This window comes from Mandrillus leucophaeus, unplaced genomic scaffold (assembly GCF_000951045.1).
Source record: "Mandrillus leucophaeus isolate KB7577 unplaced genomic scaffold, Mleu.le_1.0 Scaffold956, whole genome shotgun sequence".
Taxonomy (NCBI): domain Eukaryota; kingdom Metazoa; phylum Chordata; class Mammalia; order Primates; family Cercopithecidae; genus Mandrillus; species Mandrillus leucophaeus.
In genome coordinates this window covers 280,875-299,448 of record NW_012110430.1, presented here as the reverse complement: position 1 = coordinate 299,448, position 18,574 = coordinate 280,875, and the positions used below count along the sequence as shown (strand labels likewise).

The 18,574-nt window shown below is 41.7% G+C and overlaps 1 protein-coding gene across 3 annotated transcripts in view; it reads right to left on the bottom strand.

Moving 5' to 3' along the window:
- The window catches only part of EGF (epidermal growth factor), a 107,823-nt gene extending 102,087 nt beyond the window's left edge, over positions 1-5,736 (bottom strand). For all 3 annotated transcript variants that reach the window (XM_011970570.1, XM_011970571.1, XM_011970572.1), the window contains exon 1: positions 5,159-5,736. In XM_011970570.1, coding sequence (XP_011825960.1) covers positions 5,159-5,285 — 127 coding nt within the window. In that variant the 5' untranslated portion in view covers positions 5,286-5,736. The remainder of the gene's footprint in view (positions 1-5,158) is intronic.
- Positions 5,737-18,574: the final 12,838 nt, after the last annotated feature.

Below are 18,574 nucleotides of genomic sequence, written 5' to 3'. Positions count from 1 at the left end.
AACAAAAAACAAAAAAACCTAGTAATCAAGAGAAAGGAACAGAGCTTATAGTGAAGAAAAGGTAAATGTTTATTCTACCATTTCACTTCTTTTCTCAAACTGTCTTCCAAGGAGGGTGTATATCACATAGAGGCTATGTAAGATGGTTTGCTATTGTGTGGAAAGAAAATATTAGATATATTATTTGTTGTGTAATGTTCATTATATACACATGTTCATGTGTACAGTGTACATATTACATGTGTGTAATTGATAAATAAATGTGTTTATTAGCAGCATATGCTTACATTTAAATTATTTTACTGATGGAACAGAGTCTGGAGACTACTGATTTAATAAACCAACTGAGACCAGGCGTGGTAGCTCATGCCTGTAATCCCAGCACTTTGGGAGGCCAAGGCGGGTGGATCACTTGAGGTCAGGAGTTCGAGACCAGCCTGGCCAACGTGATGAAACTCATCTCTACTAAAATTACAAAAATTAGAAAGTGTGGTGGCACATGCCTGTAATCCCAACTACTCAGGAGGCTGAGGCAGGAGAATTGCTTGAACTTGGGAGGCAGAGGTTGCAATGAGCCAAGATCATGCCACTGTACTCCAGCCTGGGCGACAGAGCAAAACCCATCTCAAAAAATAAAAATAAAAACCAACTGATCACATGGAATCAATAGAAGCCCAGACCTCACCATCACACAATATCCCCTTGTAACAAACCTCCACATGTACCCCTGAATCTAAAGTACAAATTGAAATTAAAAAAAGACAAAAAACTAAAAGCTAAAAAACCTCCAGCCAATCATACTACATACAACTAATCCATTGAAATGGATTTTCATAAAGGGAGATTTGTAAATTTTAAAGTAAAGTTTTTAATTTACTTGAGCCAAATTATTAGTCTGTTTACTTTTGATGGAAACAATCAATTACTTGCTCTACCCTGAACACAAGCAACTTCTAAATTGAATGTCAAATATTTGGACAAGCCCAAATTAGCCCCAAAATGTAAATTCACTGAGAAAACTAATTTACCTTTTTTTTTTTTTTTTTTTTTTTGAGACGGAGTCTTGCTCTGTCGCCCAGGCTGGAGTGCAGTGGCCGGATCTCAGCTCACTGCAAGCTCCGCCTCCTGGGTTCACGCCATTCTCCTGCCTCAGCCTCCCGAGTAGCTGGGACTACAGGCGCCCACCACCTCACCCGGCTAGTTTTTTTGTATTTTTTAGTAGAGACGGGGTTTCACCGTGTTAGCCAGGATGGTCTCGATCTCCTGACCTCGTGATCCACCCGTCTCGGCCTCCCAAAGTGCTGGGATTACAGGCTTGAGCCACCGCGCCCGGACAATTTACCATTTTATACGCTTTTAATAACTTTAAAAATTCTCAAAGGAAGGGTTCCACACATGGGCAAAAATATGCAAAAAATTGAAATAATCACTGTCACTTTCAAGTGGCTTGTTTTTGCTGCTGTTAAAGTAAGATTATTACCAGTAAGAAACCTAACAAACAGACTTAATTTGCAATGAAATTTTTTATCAGTTGGTATAAGAAAAAGACAAACACCAGAGCCACAGTTCCACAAAGTTACTTACTCAAATCAAGTTGATATGTTTTTGTATTTTGAATAAACATTTCTTCTGATTACAAAAATATGAGTTATGTATTTTGAAATTATTTTGACTATAATTTTTAATGTTGTAGAACTATTATTGGGTTTTTCAATATGACATTTTGTCAAGTATAAAAAATGTTCAATGATTATAGATGAAAACCAAGCCACATTTAGAAAATACTATTACCTTCATAAAAATAATTTTTAAAACAATAAAAACATTAATAGAATCTCAGGCTTAACGAGTGTTTATTATATGCCAAGCTCTGTTTTGTGCACTTTACACATATTAACTCAGTGGTTCTAACCCAGGCTGTTGGTTAGAATCACCAAGAGAACATTAAAAAAAAAAAAAAAATTGAGGCCTAGATTCCACTCCCAGAAGAGACTCTGATCCAGACTGCCTGGTGTGGCCGCCTAGACATTCGTGATTCTAATGTGCAGCCAGCATTGAAAATGAATACATTAACGCAATAGTGATAAGAGTCCTCGGAAGAGGGTACAATTACCTTCATTTTAAGGTAAGGAAAACGGGACACAGTTCACAAGCAGCAGAAATGGGATTTGAACCCAGGCAAGCAATCTGTCTCCAAAATTTATGCTGTTTACCACTAAGCTCTACTACCTCTCCATGACCAAACACCATTGAATATTTGGAGGATAGTTTCACTGCCGTTAGAAGAGAAAAAAAAAAAAAAATTCGCATAATCCTGGCTGAAAAAACAAACAAGCTCCTGGTCTCAGAATTACTCTGGTTTGCACATGACTGGGACGCTGACCAAGCCTTAGCCGGTACTGAAATCAGTAATTTCACTGTTTACTACTAAAAGTGATCTACCCAGTTGGCTAACTTAGTGCCACCCCAGGATCCCTCCTGCAGCTGGGAGGCTGTACTTCTTCCTTACCCTTTATTTACCAAAAAAGTTCATATAAGTAATGCAGGTACAGATGCCAAACAGGAACAGTTTCTTTTTCAACTGTTATTTGTCCTCCAGGGTAAATGGCCTTGAAAGTTCAGAAGCCACTTGCCAGCAGTTTTCTTTCCTGCTCTCCTCACCTGCTGCAGCTCAAGTAGAAGCTAACAGAAGACTCAGTTAATTTGTTAAAAAGGAGGGAGAGGGAGGGAAACAGAAAGAAACCTAACTGTTGCTGTCACTTGGTTTATCTGGCTAGCAGTCACATGAGTAACAATCTTGCCTAAGTTTACCTGAATACTGTTAGACCATAAAGCATTCTTCCTGCTGGGTCAGGTGGCTGCAGAGGTGATCTATCTCCATGCCAAGGGAAAGAAATAAGGCAAGTAGAATTTAAATGAGGGAAAAATAGATGATGGCACCGTATCTGTTTAGAGAGGGGAAAGAAATACTATCCTCTGAAATGCACACAGCGACAGAGGGTGACCCAGGCAGTTATCAGCTAACATGAGACCAGGAGCGTAAAGTACAGGATTTAAACCAGTGACTTGCAAGAAATGGGGAAGCAGAGAGTCAGGGAGTCCCAAAGTGCTATCCACACATTCCACACTCCATGGATCTGTGCCGTGTCACTGCACTATTCAAATACGGCATCTCATCGTATGACTTGATCAAAGAGATCTAGCCAAGACGTGGAGCCCAAGAGGACATTTATTGAGCACACTTGGCTAAGCACCTTGCTTTGGTACATGCTTGGTTATCTCATGTGATTCCCCACAGAAAGTCCTAAAAGCAGTGGGCAAGGGTATTATTTCCCAGAGATATTCTAAGGTAACTCAGTTATTAAGCTAGTGGCATGGATATGAAATGAGGCTTGTTTGTTTCTAAAATCTGTGTTTCCTTCCACTCTGCGACACAGTCTCCCCAACTCATTGTTTCTATCCTGGGTTTCATGTTTATTGGGTACAACCCACCTCAATGACGGCACTTCTGAGCCACCAAAGGCGGCAAGGAAAACAAGGCATAGACTTGCTTGCCAGCAGAAATCAGACTATTCTGAAATCCTAGAGCCATCCATAAAAGCTCATTTTTGTGATTTCTTGGGTTCTGCTTCAGCAACCTGGGTTCTTTCCTAGCTTCTGGCTGCCTGAGAGATTGGCCCAACCATCACCCCTCACAACCCATGCAAATAACAGTGCCCAACTCTAGATATTTGCCAACTACTCCACAGAAAATTCTCCCACCCCAAAGAGAGTCCAGTCCATTTGACATAACTGTATACAAAAGTTTTACTTCTGCCTCCAACAGCTGAGTCTAAGGTTCATAGGGACATTTTTGTCATGTGTCACCCTCTTTTTGTTGCTGTTCTCTAAGACTATGTCATTAACAGATCAGAGAAAGATGCCTCATTCATACACGAGAATTTGCTGAGTACACACTATGGAAGCAGAAATGTCCTAGGTGCTGGGAACATAGAGATCACTAGGATTAAGCATTTCTTTCAAATACCCTAGAGTTCTGCTCACCTGTTACAAGGAGTGCTGCCTGAGTACAGAGTCCAGAGATTCTAAGCAAAAGCACCTGATTTCCTCACTGGGAACTTCCTTAATGGGAGAGCCAGGACAGCAGCCTAGCTTTGGCAGTTTGGCTCTGTTTTGCTCTCTTTATTCAAACTATTGTCTATTGCATACTGTCTTCCAGAAGTGTGTCTTCTGGAAACTGTACTGTGTTTTCCCCCTCGATCTACCTCTTTTTAAAAGCCAGACTCTATCTCAAAAGGGCAAGCTGATAAAAATGGAATGTCGGGGCAGCTCATTACCCTCTCATCAATGGAGGCAGCTGTCCTGTCTGAGCAGCAGGTTGGAGACCCACCCAAGGATTAAATAAATGAATTAACAGTTAGAGGGAGAATTTTTTCAGGCAATATCCTTTGGCAGGATTGTAATTCACATTCAGTCAAGCTCCCATTTCCCCTTGGTGAAAATTCCATTTAATATGAGAGGACAGCGTGGCTTATTTACCCACTGTCATATTTGGCAGTTCTCAAAGTTGCACTGCACCTGTTACGAAAACTCCGGAGTCATGTCAGAGCCTCAGAAACAGTGAGAGTGGAGACAAAGTGAAGGAGGTTGAAATTGAAACTTAGGTTGATTTTCACAATTACCTTTGTTCGCAGTTCCCTTCCCATTTTTCACTAATTTTTAGCAACTTCTGAATTCTTACACTGTTATCAGAAGGAAGAATTTTTTTTCTCTGTGGCTTAAGAGTTCCAAACAGACAAACAGAAAATCAACCATCTGTTTCCCTAATTTCCAATATAAAGCCAATCAGCTAGGTGTTACTTACTCCTCTTGTCAGAATAAAAGCTGAAGCTTCCATGAAATGTTCTGCTAGTTTAAAATGAGACATATTCACTTACATATAGAAGTACAGTTTGAGAGTTTTGAATTTTGATATTTGGTAGCAGAGTAGCTCTAATGGCCAGTAAGAAAATAAACATGCATCAGAAAACAAAAATGAAGCAACTATACACACCCAAAGACAAACTTTTTTAAATGCCCAAGTATACCAGATTGAACCAACAGGGATGTAGGGGCAGTTTCCCAGAGACCTGGAACTCCTTTTCATTGCAGTACTTACCCACACGAGTAGAATTCCCATGTCCTGCAGGAGTACCTTCAGGACAGCTCCAGTGCTGTGGTGCTGAGAGACTAACACAACTAAAATTTAAAACTACTGGCAACAGAATGATAAGAGTGAGCAGCATAATCCTGATGGGTTTGAACTTTCAAAAGAAAACAGCTTGACTTTGCTGGAGCATGGACCGGGCAAGGTGAGTATGTCTGACTCCAGATGCAGCTGCCTGAGTGGGGCCTCAGCCCTGGTGCATCTTTTACTCTCCCGTTGTGTTGTTGCCCTCCAAGCTCTTTCTTCAACTGAGAGACCTTCCAAATGCAGCCTGCCACGGGAAGCCACAGGAAAGATTTCTTTATCTATGTTTCTTTGGAAGCCAGTAAGAAATACCTGACACCCTTATGACAAATTTCACAGAGTTTAACAGCCCTGCTCTGGCTGACTTCACTCTGACAGACAGAGCAAGGCAAAGGCTTAGAGAGGAAAAAGAAAGAAAGAACTGATGGAAAGTTCCAGCCACAACCCTTGGATGGGGCTGAAAGAAGAAATATGGAGATACAATTCCTCTCCCAACACGGTTTCTCTTTTTGAAAAGTGGGATGACTCAGCTTTGCTTTTTAAAGCTCTTCAGGCTCCACCTCCTTTCCTTTAGTGACACTTGAGTGAGCCTCTGTTTGCAAATGAGAATGTGGGCAATTCCTCCACAGAGGAAAGCAGGGATGGCTGCCAAAGAGGAGATAACTTGCTACTCACCATAAATATCCTGGGCAGAACTGGGAGAGAGGAGTTAGGGGACTGTTGAGGAGCTCATGGTGAATGGCGGGAACTGCTAAATATTGGTTATGTTTTAATGTCTTGAAAGATGGAGACAAAATTAAACCATGCAGTATAAATCAATGATGAGCAGCACTGCTGATAGTTTGGACTGATAATAATTGATCCTTCACCTGAGCAATAGTACAGATAGTTCACCTTTGGCCCATTATTTGAACGAAATGTCAATAGTAGTGCACATTCCAGGAGTTTAATCTTTTTTTTTCTCTTTCTCCTGTATACTTTATAGCGGAATTTGAAAGATTATTCTTTCCAAATCAAAGGGAAATCCCTGAAGCCAAATGAAGAGATACAGTATGCACAGACACCTTTTCTTTCAGCATGAGCATGATAAAACATCACGAGAGGCCAGGAGTGCAGGGAAAGGAGTGGATTGTTATTACAGGGCCGTTGGAAAAAATAAGCTAACAGTGCAAAAGCTGGGAAGCACTGGAAATCCAGCACAGAGGAATGCTGTTCCTTCTCAGATAAATTAGGATTTTTTTTCACATCTCTGTGATAGAAAATAAGAACTGGATGTATCTGTTAGCCGTCTCCTCAACCACTTTCTACTTGGAGCAACAGCGGTTATTTCTTCAGGAGTACAACTAGGGCCCAAAAATACCCAGAAGGCAAACAATTTATAGCAGATTTGATGCACAATGGAAATTTCTGCCAGTTTACTCCATCCTGGAAAATGGACTTTCATTTAAGTTATGCTGATGTAGTGTTCCAAGTGCTAGTCAAAATGTACGTAAATCAATAGTCACAAAAACAACTGTCACACTAGTGAACACCCCATTACAGAGGAGAACAGAATAACTCTAAGCCTTTGACTCATACTTAAGTATGTCCTGATTATTCTCCAAAGACTAGGTCACTTTTCTGAAAGTCAGGATTTCTCCTATTTCAGCCAGCCTCTGCCAGGCAGCTCTGAACCCTCACAGGAGAAACAGACCCTGGGGAGCCGGGAAAGAGCAGTCCTTTGGGTAGATGTGTGGAATATTCCATTGCTTTCTGACAGCAATGGAAGGGGCTTAGAGGACAGTCAAGCACCAAGCTGTGTCAGTGGACTGGATTGGAGAGAATATGAAGACTAACATGAAATGATCCACAACTCTGTTCTGCTTGGATTTAGAATCTCTCATATTATTTTTGATTGGAAAAAAGGTTTGCTTTCTTAATTACATGTCACCTGGGCTAATGTTGTCATTAATGTTGAGTACAAGCCCCCTAGGAGATGATAGAGTCAACAGAGGTATAGCAGATGCTATGGCTGATGACTGATGATGAAAATCAATCCCAGCTAATTCATCATCTACAGTTGCCCGGAGAGCAAAATCATAGGACAGAGCTGCCCAACTAGGAAGGATTTCCGGAGATATTTAATAAGTTTATATTCTGGTCAGACGCGGTGGCTCATGCCTGTAATCCCAGCACGTTGGGAGGCCAAGGCAGGTGGATCACAATGTCAGGAGATCGAGACCAATCTGGCTAACACAGTGAAACCCTGTCTCTACTAAAAATACAAAAAATTAGCCGGGCATGGTGGCACGCACCTGTAGTCCCAGCTACTCGTGAGGCTGACGCAGGAGAATCGCTTGAACCTGGGAGGCAGAGGTTGCAGTGAGCCGATATTGCACCACTGCACTCCAGCCTGGGTGACACGGCGAGACTCTATCTCAAATAAATAAATATATAATAAGTTTATATTCCTACTTCTAGATAAAACTGAACCTTTCTTGCACTCTAGAAAGGTTGAAATAAACTATTTTAAAGTTGACACGAAATGCATTATAACTTATGGGTTTGAGCTGCCAAATATGTTTTTATTTCTGGAATTGAGTTAAAGTTAACTAATTCATTCACTAATTAAACAGCTATATGTGATAGGGTACTGTCTGGAGTACAAAAAACACAAGCCATGGTCCTTAACATCAAGAGCTTGCTGAGGTTGATTAACAGCAACAACAGAGAGTATATGAGTATGAGCTAATGAATGACCAGTCGCCAAGTATGTGACTGGTCATATACTAGGTGTCAGGAAAGAAGGAGGGGAGCTGCAATGTACTTTGGACTACAGCATGCAGTGTGAAGCTCTATGGAGTAATTAGGATGCCTCAGAAGGACATGAAGAAGGAGAAGGGTCATGCTGACAGGATGTGGAACAGGAATGGACAAAATTTTTTTTTCTTATTTAATAGTTCCTTAGATCCTGAAGGGACACAGCTGGGTGGGGGAACCCTGCTGGCAGGTCAGTAAGAAAGTTAGACATTAATAGCAAGGAGATAGCTCTGAATGGTTGTAAGTGTGAGTGTACAGCAGTAGCTGGAAGGGACTATTGGGACACGTATTTATGTGTGCTAGTCATAAAATTCTAACTTTTCAGATGAAATTTCCTCATTGAAGCACAGGGCACCTAATTTTCCTCGGTTATGTATTTACTGTGCTCAGCACCTCTTACTAATCATTGCCACCACCACACCGTCAACAAATTGCTTCCTTAATTACAGCATGACTCTTCATCATTCTCCCAGGTATTTTAGTTTCTAAAAATGTAAAGGTTTAGGGAAAGAAATCTGGATTTTCTATCATTCCCAAAACAATCTTTCCCCAGCCTTCAATTCTGCTCAACCTATAAGAAGTACAGTACCATTAAATGAAGAGCACTTCAAGTGGTCTACAAGGCTTGACAAGAGAACTAGAGATACTGTAAACATATAATGAAACACTACTTGCTGGAAGTAATGAAAATGCAAACCACTGGTTGCAGCTCTTATTTTATAAAACTGTGAATCAGGCTGGGCATGGTGGCTAATACCTGTAATCCCAGCACTTTGGAAGGCCAAGGTGGTTGGATCACCTGAGGCCAGGGATTCGAGACCAGCCTGACTAATATGGTAAAACCTCATCTTTACTAAAAATACAAAAATTAGTTGGGTGTGGTGGCAGGTGCCTGTAATCCCAGCTGCTCGGGAGGGTGAGGCAGGAGAATTGCTTGAATCTGGGAGAAACTAAATGTAGAAATAAAAGAAATGAAATCTGTGGTAGGAAAAGACTAAGAACTGGAATAAGTATTGAATGTAAAAAATAAACAAAATCGGCCAGGCACAGTGGCTCACAACTGTAATCCCAGCACTTTGGGAGGCCGAGAAGGGAGGATCACAAGGTCAGAAGTTCGAGACCAGCCTGGCCAATATGGTGAAACTCTGTCTCTACTAAAAAAACAAATAAACAAATAAAACAAAACATAAAAACCTGTGAATTAGTATCCTCTTTGCTTGCCACTCAAAACTGGAAAGACGTATAAAATAGATGGTGGGGACAAAATATTTGAGTTGGTGACATGGATTATATGAATTTTAAATACCAGAGAAATAAAATAAATTAAGTTGCTTTCCTTTGGTTTTTCCAGCCTGACTTCTAATTGAGATGCATTCTTTTTCATTTTCATTAGAGTAAAATTTATATAAAGTGAACAGATCTTAAGTGTACAATCTGATGAGTTGTGATAAATGTATATATACACTTCATCAATGCCTCAAACTGTCTTTTTAACAACACCATTTTTGGTAGAAATTTCCAAGCATAGAGCATTTCCTTTATCATCAAAATTTTCCATATACTCCTTCCAGTGAATCCCACTCATAGGTAACCATTGTTCTTATTTCTCTCATCATAGATTAGTTTTGTCTGTTCTTGAACTTTATATAAATGTAATCATACAGTACGTTCAACTTTGGATCTAGCTTCTTTGTTTACCATAATGTTTTTGAGACTCACGGAGGTTGTGCATAGTAGTACTTTATTCTTTTTTATTGTGGGGAAGTATTTTTGTATGAACATAGTACAATTTGTTTATCCATTCTCTTGTTCATGAACCTTTGGATCGTTTCCAGGTTTGGCTCAATGAATGTTTTCATTTCTCAACAGTTAATACCTAATTACTAGTTCATAGGGTAGATACATGTTTAACTTCATAAGAAACTGCCAAATATTTTTCCAAAAGGATTGTTCAATTTTATACTCTCCCCAGCAATGTATGTGAGATCCATTGTTCCATGTCCTCACCCATATTTGGTATTGTTAGTCTTTTAAATTTTAACCATTTTTGTGCATGTGACATAACACATTGCAATTTTAATTTGCCTTTTCCTAATGACTAATGGTATTGACCATCTTTTTTGTGTGTTAATTGATCATTCATATATCCTCTTTTGTGAGACATCTGTTCAAACCTTTTGCCTATGTTTATTGTATTGTTTGAAGTTTCATTATTGATTTGTAGAAGTTCTTTATATATAATCTATATTCAAAGTCTTTGTCAAATCTTTGTGTTACAAATATTTTTTCTAGTTTGGGGCTTATTTATTCCTTTCTTTTTCTTTTTCTTTTTTTCAGAAAAGGTCTCACTCTATTGCCTAGGCTAGAGTATAGTGGCACAATCATAGCTCATTGTAAGTCAGTCCAGGGATCCTCAGTAGAAGTTGTTGGTTGAGCTCATTTGGGGCTCCATTTGTAAGACCATCAAATTTCTGGGCTCAAGCAATCCTCTTGCCTCAGTCCCTCAAGTAGGTAGGATTATAGGTGCACACCAGCATGTCTGGCTAGTATTTTTATTTTTTGTAGCGATGGGGGTCTCACTATGTTGCCCAGGCTGGTCTCAAATGCCTGGCTTCAAGCAATCCTCCCACCTTGGCCTCCCAAACTGTTGTTATTACACGCATAAGCTGCCACACCTGCCCTCTATTTATTTTCTTCATAGTGTCTTTTTTTTTTTTCCAGTAGGTTTTTGGGGAACAGATGGTGTTTGGTTACATGAATAAGTTCTTTAGTGGTGATTTCTGAGATTCTGGTGCACCCGAGCAGTGTACACTGTACCCAATGTGTAGTCTTTTATCCCTCATATCCTTCCCGCACTTTCCCCCAAGTCCCCAAAGTCTATTGTATCGTTCTTACGCCTTTGTGTCCTCATAGCTTAGCTCCCACTTATGAGTGAGAATGTACGATGTTTGGTTTTCCATTTCTGAGTTACTTCACTTAAAATAATGGTTTTCAATTACACCCAGGTTGTTGTTGCAAATGCCATTATTTTGTTCCTTTTTATGGCTGAATAGTATTCCATGGTATATATGTACCACATTTTATTTATCCACTTGTTGACTGATGGGCACTTGGCTGGTTCCATATTTTGCAATTGCAAATTGTGCTGCTACAAGCATGTGTGTACAAGTGTCTTTTTTGTATACTGACTTCTTTTCCTCTGGGTAGATATCCAGGAGTGGAATTGCTACATGAAATGGTAGACTTACTTTTAGTTCTTTAAAGAACCTCCACACTGTTTTCCATGGTTTACATTCTCACCAATGGCATAAAAATGTTCCCTTTTTACAATATCCACTCCAATACCTAGTATTTTTTTATTATGGCCATTCTTATAGGAGTAAGGTGGTATCTTATTGTGGTTTTGATTTGCATTTCCCTGACAATTAGAGATGTAGAGCATTTTTTCATATGTTTATTGGCCATTTATATATTATCTTTTTAGAATTGTCTATTCATGTCCTTAGCTCACTTTTTGATGGAATTGTTTGTTCTCTTCTTGCTGATTTGCTTGAGTTCCTTGCAGATTCTGGATATTAGTCCTTGTTGGATGTATAGATTGTGAAAGTTTTCTCCCACTCTGTGGGTTGTCTATTTACTCTGCCAATTATTTCTTTTGCTGTGCAGAAGCTTTTTAGTTTAGTTAAGTCCCATTTATTTACCTTTGTTTTTGTTCCATTTGCTTTTGCATTCTTGGTCGTGAAGTCTTTGCCTAAACCAATGTCTAGAAGGATTTTTCCAATGTTATTTTCTAGAATTCTTATGGTTTCAGATCTTAGATTTAAGTCTTTGATCATCTTGACTTGATTTTTGTATCAGATGAGAGATGAGGATCCAGTTTCATTCTTTTGCATGTGGCTTGCTAATTGTCCTAGCACTATTTGTTGAATAGGATGTCCTTTCCCCACTTTATGTTTTTGTTTGCTTTGTCGAAGATCAGTTGACTGTAAGTATGTGGGTTTATTTCTGGGCTCTCTATTCTGTTCCATTGGTCTGTGTGCCTGTTTTTATACCAGTACCATGCTGTTTGGTGACTATGGCCTTATAGTACAGTTTCAAATCAGGTAATGTGATGCCTCCTGATTTGTTCTTTTTGCCCAGTCTTGCTTTGGCTATGTGGACTCTTTTTTGGTTTCATACGAATTTCATGATTGTTTTTTCTAGTTCTGTGAAAAATGACTGTTGTATTTTGATGGGAATTGCATTGGATTTGTAGATTGTTTTTGGCAGTATGGTCATTTTCACAATATTGATTCTACCCCTCCATGAGCAGGAGTTTTGTTTCCATTTGTTTGTGTCATCTATGATTTCTTTCAGCAGTGTCTTGTAGTTTTCCTTGTAGAAGTCTTTCACCTTCTTGGTTAAGTATATTCCTACGTATTGTATTTTTTTCAAGCTATTGTAAAAGGGGTTGAGTTTTTGATTTGAGTCTCAGCTTGGCCGCTGTTGGTGTATAACAGGGCTACTGATTCGCGTATATTAATTTTGTATCCTGAAACTTTGCTGAATTCATTTACCAGTCCTAGGAGCTTTTTGGATGACTCATTAAGGTTTTCTAGGTACAGGATCATGTCATGAGCAAGCAGCAAGAGTTTGACTTCCTCTTTACTGATTTGGATGCCCTTTATTTCTTTCTCTTGTCTGATTGCTCTGGCTAGGACCATAGTGTCTTGTGATAAGCAGGTGATTTTAATTTTGATAAAGTTCAATTTATCATTTTTTTTCTTTTGTGGTTAGTATTTTTTGTGTTCTCTTTAGTGGTGATTTGTGAGATTTTGGTGCGCCCTTCACCTGAGATTTTAACTATTTTTGAGGGAGAAGAAAGAAAGGGATTTAGCCACTTTTGCTAAGATTAAAAGTCAGCCTGAGGCAACTTTAAAAACACCAGATCTCAGATCCTGCCACCTGATTTGAATCAATGTCATGGAAAGGGTCTACTCTCTCTGAAGTCACTTATGGCTCCGATTCCCCTAAGTGCTTTCACATATATATTTTAGCCATTTCATGAAATGCATCTGCTAAATCAAGAATAATAAAATAATGCAACTCTGGCACTGTGCAGATGAAATCGTTTATGTAAGGTATTTTTTAAACTATACCTCAGAGTCTGACTGCTTTATTTATTAAGAGGAAAATTATGTTGTTTCCAAGAAGTTTGGGAACCAGTTGTGTCCGGAATTGGTGGGTTCCTGGACTTGGTGACTTCAAGAATGAAGCTGCAGACCCTCGGGGTGAGTGTTACAGTTCTGAAAGATGGTATGTCGGAAGTTTATTCCTTCAGATGTTCAGATGTGTCCGAAGTTTCTTTTTTCTGGTGGGTTCATGGTCTCTCTGACTTCAGGAGTGAAGCTGCAGACCTTCGCGGTGTTACAGTTCATAAAGGTGGCATATTTGGAGTTGTTCGTTCCTTGCATCTGAAGTAGTTCATCCTTCCCGGTGGGTTCGTGGCCTCACTGGCTTCAGGAGTGAAGCTGCAGACCTTTTTGGTGAGTGTTACAGCTCATAAAGGCAGTGCTGACCCAAAGAGTGAGTAGCCACAAGACCTGTTGCCAAGCAAAAGAACAAAGCTTCCACAGAGTGGGCCGCTGCTGGCGCAGGTCATCTGCTTTTATTCCCTTATCTGGCACCACCCACATCCTGCTGATTGGTCCATTTTACAGAAAGCTGATTGGTCCATTTTACAGAGAGCTGATCGGTCCATTTTGACCGAGTGCTAATTGGTGTATTTACAAACCTTTAGCTAGACACAGAGTGCTGATTGGTGTGTTTACAATCCTTTAGCTAGACACAAAAGTTCTCCAAGTCCTGGCCTGATTAGCTACACACAGAGTGCTGATTGGTGTATTTACAAACCTTTAGCTAGACACAGAGTGCTGATTGGTGCATTTACAATCCTTTAGCTAGACAAAAAAATTCTCCAAGTCCCCACCCATCCCAGAAGCCCAGCTGGCTTCACCTCTCACAGGCACTCACCATGGGACTTTGCCGCACCTAGCCTGGGCACTCTGGTAGCCCAGAGGGAGCTCGACCCCCAGTCAAGCCCAGCAGGCCCCAGCCAGCCATGCCAAGTGTGGGGCCCACCGAGCCCATGCCCACCTGGAACTTGCACCTGCCTATGAGCACCACACACAGCCCCAGCTCCCGCCCACGCCTCTCCCTCCACACCTTCCCAGGAGCAGAGGGAGCCAGTTCCGGCCTCAGCCAGCCTAAGAGAGGGCCCCCATAGCACAGCGGAGGACTGAAGGGCTCCCCTAGAGTGGATGCTGAAGCCAAGGAGGTGCCAAGAGTGAGCAAAGGCTGCTAGCACATTGTCACCTCTCAATCCCCCCTCTAAATAGGACACCCCAACTGCTGTTGGGAATTTGACCGATGACTGCTCTAGCTACTTCCTGCTGGATAGGAGCAAAGAAGGGGCCCTGCAGTTGTAGTGTCCTCCAGAGGGAAACTCTTTAGGCCAGTGGAAGGGCCAGCGGGTCAGTCCAGGGATCCTCAGTAGAAGTTGTTGGTTGAGCTCATTTGGGGCTCCATTTGTAAGACCATCTGTAGCTTGATGGCCTCAATTCTAGAGGAAACGAATTTGACAGGAAGGTTAAAAATACAGGGTCCAAAGGCGAGTAACAGCAAGATGGCTGCCACGGGACCTAGAAAGGGGAGAAGACATGCGCCCAACTCTAGAAGTTGTTATAAGAGTTTGAAAGATGTTGTCTGATTTCAGAAGCCTTTTCCTGTAAATGCCAGGTGGCATCTCATACTATCCCTGACTGGTTAGTGTAAAAACAACACTCTTCCCCTAAGAAGACACAGAGTCCTTCTTTCTCAGCAGTGAGGAGGTCTAGGCCTCGGCGGGTTTGGAGAGTCACTGCTGCTAAAGAATCTATTTGAGACTGTAGAGTAAGGATAGATTTCATTATTTCTTGCAAACTGTCTGAGAAATCCTTTGAGGATAATGAAGTAGATAAACTGGCTATTCCGGTTTCTGTAGCAGTAGTCATTCCTAAGCCTATAAGTAGGGGTATTAGTTGTATGACTCTGCGCTGACGGACTTGAGCTTTGAGGTGCACTGATAAGGTCTGATTTCCTGGGGCAATGTTAATGTTGGGACTTAGAAAGACTAAGGTGCAGGTGTCTGTCCAGTTAGTGGGGAGGCAGATATAGGTCGATGTTCCACATAAGAAGAATATAACTTGGCTGAATGCAAACAGCTCACGTGTTTGAGCAGACCAATTATTAGGCGATTTTCCTAACTCTGCTTCTATAAGAGTTTCCTTATCACTTACTGAATACCCATTGTTTTTTTTTCCTTAATCGCAGAGGAGGAACCATCTATCGTCCTGTCCTGAAGGGAGTTCCTCCTATGTCTGGTCGAACCTTTGTATGGCAATGAAGATTTAGATCCCCTGTTAGGAAAATCTGCTGGGTTAAGGATTTTTGATAGGAAGGCTATGGGTTGTCAGTGGCCTCAGTGATTTCGGGCTATGCCCTTGTTTGCACTGACAACAAGGTGATATTACAGTGTTATAGGGTTACAGAGAAGACCTTCAATTATCAATTATAGGCTTTAAATCTACCCTGGCTTTCAAATGAATAGGGTACACTGTTTTTCCTTGACTACTTCTATCTCTCTCTCTCTCTCTTTGGCTCCTTTGTCTCTTCCTCTCTTTCCTTCTGTCTCTCTGACTTTCTGTCTCTTTCCCTCTTTCCTTCTTGCTGGTCTTTCCCTGCCTCTGCTAGCAGTTTATGCTGCTGTTCTCCCCTCTCCTTCCCCTTTCTGATGACTTTGGCAGTGTAAGACTGCCACCTTCTTGGGTTTTTGCACTGCATGCAATAACTCCATAATTTGCTTGTAGTATTTAATGGGGGTTCCCCCAGAGGTTAGGAACTCCCTTTCTTTCCATATTGTAGCATGGGCATGTAGGATTAGATAAGCATACTTGCTATCTGTATGTTATTCTTTTTCCTTTTCCCAGTTCTAAGGCTTGGGTAAATGCCACTAGTTCTGCTAACTGGGCACTGGTCCCTGGGGGAAGAGGCTTACTTTCAAGTACGGTTACATCACTAACTATGGCATAATCTGCCCTTCGTATCCCATTCTCCACAAATGAACTTCCATCAGTATATAGGTTAAGGTCAGGATTAGCTAAGGGTATTTCTAAGAGATCATCTCGGGCGGCATAAGTCTGGACTGTAATTTGCTGGCAGTCATGCTTGATTGGTTCCCCATCCTCTGGGAGAAAAGTGGCAGGGTTGATGGCCACACACGTATGTATTTGAAGCACCGAACCCTCAAGGAGTAGCGCCTGGTATCTAAGTAGTTGGTTGTCTGATAGCCATAAACTTCCTTTGACACCTAGTATGCCATTTATATCATGAGGAGTCCAGACAATGAGATCCTTTCCTTGCATTATTTTGATAGCCTCTGACACTAAGATGGCCACCACCACAACTACCTGTAAACAGTGAGGCCAGTCTTTTGCTACTACATCGATTTTCTTACTTAGGTATGCCACTGGTTGTGGGGTTGTCCCACAAGTCTGAGTAAGGACTCCAAGAGCTGTTCCTGCTCTGTCTGTGACGTATAAAGAGAAGTTTTGTCCTGTCGGAAGGCTTAAACCTGGAGCTTGTACAAGGGCTTGCTCTAAGGTTTTCAAGGCTGTTTCTGCCTCTGGTTCCCATTCTACTAGATGAGTATTTGCTCTCTGGGTCTCCTTGATTAGAGTATAGAGGGGTCTGGCTATCTCGCTGTATCTGGGGATCCATAGTCGGCAAAAGCCAGTGATTCCAAGGAACCCCCGCAACTGTTTTAACATCTTAGGGCAAGGATAAGCCAGTATAGGCTGTATTCATTCCTTGCTGAGGGCCCTGGTCCCTCTGGCTAAGATTAGGCCTAGCTATTTGACCTGCTGTAGACAAAGCTGGGCCTTCGACATAGACACCTTGTACCCTTGATTATCTAGAAAGTTCAAGAGATCTAGAGTAGCCTGCTGGCACGAGGCTTCCAAACTGGTGGCCAAAAGTAAATCATCCACATACTGAAGGACCAGAGTGCCTGGTCTTGACAAGTGGCCTAGATCTTGGGCCAGTGCCTGACCAAACAGATGAGGGATATCCCTAAACCCTTGGGGCAAGGCCATCCACGTAAGTTGGGACATGTAGTCTGTGGGATCCTCAAAGGCAAAGAGAAACTGGGAGTCAGAGTGCAGGGAAATACAGAAGAAGGCATCCTTGAGGTCCAGAACAGTGAACCATTCTGCTCCCTCTGGCATTTGAGAGAGCAGGGTATAGGGGTTGGGTACAACTGGATATGGAGGAATTACTGCCTCATTGATGAGGCTAAGATCTTGCACTAGTGTCCACTGACCATTTGGTTTTTGCACTCCTAGAATTGGGGTGTTGCAGGGACTGCTGCATTTCCTTACTAAGACTTGAGCTTTTAAATGTTTAACAATGTCCTGTAATCCTTTATGAGCTTCAGGCCTTAAGCGATATTGTCTTTGATAAGGAAAAGTGGTGGGGTCTTTTAGCCTGATTTGGACTGGGCGGGCATTTTCTGCCCTTCCAAATTGTCCTTCCAATGCCCAGACTTCAGGGTTGATTCCCTCTTCAAGTAGGGGACAACAAATGGGTAACTTGTTCCCCATATTCATGTAGATAATAGCTCCAGCCTTGGCTAATATATCCCTCCTTAATAAGGGTGTGGGACTTTCAGGCATAACAAGAAAGTCATGTGCAAAGAGCAAAGTCTCCCAATTACAACTGAGGAGGTGGGAGAAATACCTGGTTACAGGTTGTCCCAGGATTCCTTGGATGGTAATGGACCTTGAGGACAGTCATCCAGGACAGGAGATTAACACTGAGAAGGCTGTGCCAGTGTCCAGGAGGAAGTCAATTTCCTGGCCCTCAATGGTTAAGCGTACCTGGGGCTCAGTGAGGGTGCCGACATGAGCTGGCGCTTGCCCCGGGCACCCTCAGTCCTGTTGTTGGATCGTCTGGTTGGGGCCTTCTGATCCAGAGGACCACTGCACTCTGGTGCAGTGCACCTTCCAGTGATTGCCTCGGCATAGCAGACATGGACGAGGGTGTGGCTTGTTTTTCATTGGACAATCTTTTTTAAAGTGTCCTTGTAAACCACACTGATAACAAGTCCTACAGGTTGATTGACCGGCTCCATTTTCTGTCCTCTCTGTACCACCAAGGTTTGCTTGTCTGAGGGCCATGACTAAGGCTGTGGCCTTTCTCTGATCTCACTTTTCCTTTTGGGCCTGTTTCTCTTGGTCCCTATTATAGAACACTGAGGTTGCCAGGTTTAATATGCCTCTAGATTTTGTTCAGGACCCAGGGCTTGCTTTTGGAGCTCTCCCCTGATATTTGCAGCTGATTAGGTAATAAACTTATCTTTTAGAATCAATTGACCTTTGAGTGATTCGGGTGACAGGGGAGTATATTTTCTTAAGGCCTACCATAGCCGCTCAAGAAAGGCAGAAAGGTTTTCTTCCTTTCCCTGAGTTA